Here is a 7,156-nt window from a genome sequence, read left to right as displayed (position 1 = left end):
AAAACATGTCCAAGTACCCAACTTTCCAAGGCCAAAAGTTATGATCCAAGCCACCATTTTCTTTGCTCCAACGATCAGATTAAAGACCTTTCTTCATAATTGAACTTTGTCCTAGGTGATAAAACCTAAAAAAATGCACGAATAAGGAGATATGGGGCCATGAAGTGGATGATTCATTTGTTTGTCAAGTGGTAAAACACTTAGTGAAATTTTCAACATGCTGACCTAGTCAAGTGACCAACTTTATGCCAATTTTCCACAAATATCCCGACTTATTCAACCAAAGTGATCAACATGAAAGTTATAGATCATGATTCCATCTTTCCAAAATGTCAAAGATCAAGAAATTCCCATGCTCGAGCTAAGAGAATCGAATTTGGGAAGACAGCCTCATGGAATAGTTCATAAGTCAAATTCCAAGCCAAAATACACTACAAATCCAAAAAAATCCATAAGTACATGTACTTCTTGTTTCTAAATATCGCTCTAATCATAAGATCGCACACACTTTTGAGCCATTATCCAAGAAACCAAGCCATTACACAATGAATCATTCCATTTTTGGCATAAAGGTTACACTTCCATTTGTGTAAAGTGGCTTTAACCCAACATTAAGTACCATTGAGCTCCCAAATGGCTTTGGCTCTAATACATACCAACTCTAAACAGCAAGTCCACTCTTACACTTCAGACAAAGCTCAATAAAACACTCCAAGCCCCCCATACTTTTGCCATGCTTCCCACTTGTTTAAATCATGTCTTGTAATTCTATCCCAATTTGTGATGTTGTATCCATATCTTGTAATTGTTTATCAGTTCATCCAAGTATTTCCTTTATAAACTCCCATGATGATTGAATACGTATCTCATACGTGTTCATGTGCTATCTCTTGTGATGTTATTTAAACCTTTGTCATGTCTTGTTTATGACCATCATACTTAAAAAACCTGTAAGTAGCTTGTTCATGGCTTACAAATTTATGTATCTTTATTTACCTAAATCCAATGGAAAGGATCTTATGTTGACTTCTTAGTCATATACTATATGTTTGTTTGTTGATTTTATTTGTCCATTCATGCATTAACCCTACCCCCTTTCAAACTAAAACACCCATTTAAACCTTGACTTACCTTTAGTCAATGGATCTTTCAACTACACTTGAAAATGCTTTAGTACACATGAAGCATTTCAAACACAACCTTCGACTTACTTTTAGTCAATGGATCTTTCAACTACAAATGCTTTATTACACATGAAGCATATCAACTCAAACTTTGACTTACCTTTAGTCAAGTAACACTACCCAAAACATTTTTTTACCCCTTTTATTATCCCATCAAAAAAATGCAAACAACTCTTAGAAACATAGATAAAATAAAAATATTCCTGTAGAGTACTATAGATGTTTAGGATGCTAATACCTTCCCTCTGCATAACTAATCCTCGTACCTTCAATATCTACTTGCTTTGCTCCTAGTTTTACTATTTGCTATGCATGTTTATTTTGTGTTTTTTTTGAATCTTTTCCTCTTCCTTGGGAAAAATAAAAGTTCGGTGGTGATATCAATGTTTTGCGAGTCAAGTTAATCCAATAGATTGGTCTCCGATTCTCACCGCGACACACCGTAGAGTAGAAGTTAATCTTGTCGTCATTTTACTTTCAAGCCAGATTTATTTCAAGTTTGTACCAGATTCAAGTCTCCAATTTGGAGCAGGTTTTTTTATACAATTCGAATTGTTATTATTTATTTCTCGTTTCGCTTTTAAATTGTTTATTTCCTCACACTGCCTTTAATTTGTTTATTTTATTGCTCTATTTTATCTTGTTTGTTTTTCTTGCACGATTACTTGTCAAATTTATTTTATTATCGCAAAAGATTCGTTTTCAAACCATACTTTGAACGTATCATTCTCGTGGTTCATTTTTAAAATCATTTGCACACTTAGCACTTTATTTCCCTAAATGATTTATTCCATTAATCAATTATATGCTATGTTGTTTAATGTAACCATGTTCAGCTAAATCTTTAGTGCTAGAATGTGAGGACCGTCGTTTCGACGGTACTCCGCATGTTGTATCTGTAGGAATAATTTAGGGGTTGTTTTGATTTTAATAGAGGTTTTATGTGTTTAATTTGATTGTTTACTACGAAAGTAGATCCCTGATTTTGTCGGGTAAGATCGAAAGTCGTCCGACATTTAAGATAAAACTTGGTTAGTTTTTAATTAATAAAAACAGTGAAAACGCTTTGTTAAATTAATTAGGAGATTTTAATATTATTAGAAAGTGATTTTAAAACTATTTTCGGACCCGTTTATAGGTTTAGGATCTAGTTGATCGAGCATATGTCGGAAACCCTTTTATGTTAAAAGTTTCCAATCAAAAGCACTTTTCAACTGAGCCTTAGAGGTAATTATATAAAAAAGGATTTTTTTCACTTATACACAATACGCAATTGATGCAGCGTGAGCGACTGATATAGATTAGAGGTTAGGTTCGGTTCCGATTACGCTAATTCGACAGTTCCTTTTTAATTCAAGGAAGAAAATATTGCCCCATAAGTAAGTCTATTTAGAAACAATAGGAGTACTATTTAATCGATGTGAATTACATTCCAGTATCATTTTCTCTGAATTCATCTTCATTATTTTTAATTCATGTGCACTCTATAGACCTGTTTGATTTTTCTTAGATTAACACCGTAACGATAGTAACAGATAGATTGACATTGGTCTCTGTGAGATCGATAATTTTTTCTATTACTCTGATGTATTCTGTATACTTCCGGAAAGCACGCATCACACCTCAACCATAACATTGAGGTATTTACTGGAACCTCTTTGGTATGGGTCTTAGAACATAAGAAAGTAGTATCAATATTTTTCACTCACATGGACAAGTAAAATGGATAGTTATTTTTTCTATTACTCTGGAGCTTCCCTTTTTGACTTTCTCTACCACATTGTTATGGAAATGGACATGTCACTCCCCAAGTTTCGATAAATGGGCGAGTAATATAGACAATGAGCGATAAAACAAGGGAATGGATGCACATTATGATAAACGGACGCACATAACAACAAGTGGGTGACTAGTGACCTACTTTGGGTAATGGTATTATCATCCCGCTTATGGTGAATCTTGCATTGCCTCGTGTATATCCTTTGCAAATATACAAGTAGAAGTTGGAATATGATGTTGTAATTATCTTGTGTCAATTGGAGGATTATTACTATATATCATTTTTTGACATTAGGGTCCACATATTGTTCAGCTAGTAAGAGATATTAGATTTTGTGGGATAATTTAAGATGAATGTATTCAGTAGAGCGATACAAGAAGATCTTTAAAGGGTATATGAAGAATCATCATGGACCGAAAGCTCTGATCGTGGAAAGATACATCATATAAGAAGCTATTGAGTTTTGTTCAAACTATTTATAAAAAGAAATTTCTATGGGAATTTTCAAATCTCGTCATGATGAAAGATATTAAGGTAGATGTACTCAAGGTTTAAATGTTAAATCAATAATCATAAATATAGTTCTTCAAACATATTTGTATATATTGAATAACTATAATTAAGGTCAACCTTATTTGTTTGTTCATAAAAGACTTTAAAGTTGTTGAAGTTAATATTTACTCTTTAAAGTTGTACTATTGAAATAAAAGTTAAATGAGATGTTTTAAGATGACAATAACAAAAAGATAAGTTGCATTATTAGAAGTGTTCTAAAAAAAACCATCTAGAGGTTTGTCTTTTTATTTTTATCTTTAAATATAAAATCAAACTCTTACATCTATAATTAAAAGACCATCTAGATGTTTGTTCACATTTATTATCATATTTTACTTTAAAAATATTTTTTATTAATACTATCTTATCTTTTTATAATATAAAAATCAACGTTGAACAAATTTTACAAATTCAATAGAAATAAATTATAATATGCAATTGTTTTAACAAATGTAAAAAAGAATAATCATGTTTAGTATTATATATAAATGATAATTATTACTAGTCAAGTTAAAAGACCATCTAGATGTTTGTTCACTTTTATTATCATATTTTACTTTAAAAATTATTTTTATTAATAGTATCGTATTTTTTTATAATATAAAAATCAACGTTGAACAAATTTTACAAATTCAATAAAATTCTACCAATAAATTATATTATGCAATTGTTTTAGCAAATGTAAAAAAAAAATGATCATGTTTATTATTACATATAAATGATCATTTTTACTAGTCAAGTTAAAAGACCATCTAGATGTTTGTTCACGTTGTTTATTATATTTTTCTTTTAAAAATATTTTTATTAATATTTTCAATCTGTTTTATAATCTATAAATAAAAGTTGAGTTGAATGTATATAAATTTTACAAATAAATTATATTATGCAATTTTTTTAACAAGTGTAAAAAATGTTATATAAATAGGGACCGAGGATATACAGTCGTCCAAGCCATCTCTCTTTCCAAATTACACCATAGGATTTCACTTCTGTAGCTAGTGCAACCAGTAACCATGTCAGTAGCAGAAAAAACAAACATCAACATTCTCATGGTGTCACAGGCTTTACAAGGTCACGTTAACCCCATGTTAAACTTCGCCAAACGCCTCGTTTCAAAGGGTGTTCATGTCACCATAGCCACAACCGAAGAAGGTCGTGCGCGCATGCTCAAAAACACTGACCAGAATTTTTCTGACTCAGGAATCCGACTTGAGTTCTTTTCGGACGGTCTCAGCATCGAATTCGACCGCTCCGATACAAAAACTGTAATCAAATCCTCACGTGAAAAGGGTGCTAAAAACCTTTCAAATCTCATCGACAACCTCAGCAAAAACCAAACGTTTTCATGTGTTATTGTCACTCCCTTTGTTCCTTGGGCTATTGATGTTGCTGCTGAATATCAAATCCCTTGTGCAGTGCTTTGGATCCAAGCTTCTGCTTGCTATTCGATTTACTATCGTTACTATATGAAGATTGATTCATTTCCCAAGTTGGAGGATCCTAATGAGAAAGTGCATTTACCTGGGCTACCAACCTTAGAGGTAAGAGATCTTCCTTCAATAATTCTTCCTTCTAGTCCTCCTCAGTATGACGAACTTATGGCTGATTTCAGCAAAGCTTTGGATAAAGTGAAATGGGTTTTAGGTTCTTCATTTTTTGAAATCGAGGATGAGATAGTGAAATCAATGGATTCACTAACCCCAATTTATCCTATTGGACCATTGGTTTCACCTTCTTTATTAGGTGAAAAGGAGACAAGTAATGTTAGTGCTGATATGTGGAATGCAGACAATTCAAGCATAGAGTGGCTTAATAGTAAACCAAACTCATCGGTTATTTATATATCATTTGGTAGTTTGATTGTGTTGTCTAAAAAACAGATGAGTAATTTAGCTACAGCTTTGAAGAATAGCAGACAGAATTTTCTATGGGTTGTTAAAGCACAAAATAATGGGGGATTTGCATGGGAGGATCCTGCTTATGAATTACCAAATGAATTTTTGGAAGAAACTGAAGGGAGAGTTTTGGTTGTGAAATGGTGTGCACAAACGAAGGTGTTACAGCACCCTGCAGTGGCTTGTTTTATAAGTCATTGTGGCTGGAACTCATTACTTGAGACATTGATAATTGGTGTGCCTGTTATTGCTTACCCTTCTTGGACTGATCAACCAACTAATGCTATGCTTATTGAGAATGTGTTAAAGAATGGGGTGAGAATTAAAGTTGGAGAAGATGGGGTTGGAAGTGTAGAAGAGATTGAGAGGTGTGTTTATGAGGTTGTGGAAGGGCCTAATGCTGCTGAGTTTAGGAAGAGAGCTTTGGAAATTAAAGAGGCTGCAAAAAAAGCTAGTCAAGATGGTGGTAGTTCTAGTGTTAATATCAATAAGTTTCTCTGTGAATTGAAAGTTATGAATGGTTCAAAGTCCATCAAAGTTACGAAAATGGGGAGGCCGTTATCGACACTATGGAAAGGAATCACAAAAATCAGATCCTTTTTCTCTAGAATCATTCACCTAGGCTGAATATTACTCGAATGATAAAATTGAAGGTGATACAAGTGATGAAGTTGAAAATTTTCCTATCATATTTAAGTTGATGTAGCTAACTCTCTAAGTCTTAGAGTGATTTTGAATTAAATTGATTAAGTCTGTAACACAGTAGTATCATCTAAAGTTAAATAAAAAGCATAAATTTCATAACATCATATTTTTTACATGGATTTCAATTATTAACCCCGTGATTATTCTCTCCGTCTCTTTCTTTCTCTCTCTCTTTGTAAGAAGTTTTTTCTATTATTTTTTTTCGTGGTTAATAAGATATATTTGTGGTTAATAAGATATAAGTAAAATACGTGGTTAATAATATATTTTTGTGGTTTATGCAATAAGAAAGTTAGTTAATGAAGCATCTTATATTTGTATTACGAAATTAATTTTAAAAAATATTTTTATAAATAAAGATCCTTCCCTACAAGAAGACAACATTTTAGCGTCGGTAAGAAGCCCTAACAGACCAAAAACCAACGTTATTGGTTCTAGCGCTGGGACGGAACAAACTCCTCAAGTATAAAACCTAACAGTAGCGTTCAACCGACACTACTGAAGCGCCGACTCTAAGAAACACTAGGGAGACATTAATCCATGGGTGGATACGCTAAAAGGATTATATATTTTATGTCGGCGTCGGGCAACGCTATCTTGTTACATGTGTTTATGTAGCATCGGTTTCTTTTGATGCTAGCTTGTTACATGTGTTTGTATAGCGTGGGTCTCTTTTAGCGTTATTTTGTATGTAATGTTTTACCGTCGGATTACAATGACGCTATATTTTTATATGTACTTATTTAGCATCGATATTTGTCATGCTAGTTTGTTATTGGTAATTATTTAGCATCGATTGTCGAGGACGCTACCATCTTAGGCATATAATTTAGCAGTGATTTTAGCCGACACAAAGTTTAATTTTTTATGTACTATTTTGGCACGTACCTGAACCTATTAGAAACCTACCTTTAAATAAATTGTCAACTTTACACATTGAAATCTGTAATTAACTTTTTATATTAAAAGACATTTTAAGAGGTAAGTGTAGCGGTAAATTCATGATCATCAAGCTATGGATAAGCAAGACATCAATA

At 32.5% G+C, this 7,156-nt stretch overlaps 1 protein-coding gene across 1 annotated transcript; it reads left to right on the top strand.

Moving 5' to 3' along the window:
* Positions 1-4,417: 4,417 nt before the first annotated feature.
* Positions 4,418-6,220, top strand: LOC127135323 (UDP-glycosyltransferase 84B2). The gene has a single exon (XM_051062062.1). The coding sequence runs from the start codon at positions 4,533-4,535 to the stop codon at positions 6,039-6,041; it is 1,509 nt and encodes a 502-aa protein (XP_050918019.1). The 5' UTR covers positions 4,418-4,532; the 3' UTR covers positions 6,042-6,220.
* The last annotated feature ends 936 nt before the right edge of the window (positions 6,221-7,156 follow it).

This window comes from Lathyrus oleraceus, chromosome 4 (genome assembly GCF_024323335.1).
Source record: "Lathyrus oleraceus cultivar Zhongwan6 chromosome 4, CAAS_Psat_ZW6_1.0, whole genome shotgun sequence".
Classification (NCBI taxonomy): Eukaryota; Viridiplantae; Streptophyta; class Magnoliopsida; order Fabales; family Fabaceae; genus Lathyrus; species Lathyrus oleraceus.
The sequence above is the reverse complement of the archived record's forward strand: the minus strand, read 5'-3'. Positions and strand labels throughout refer to the sequence as shown.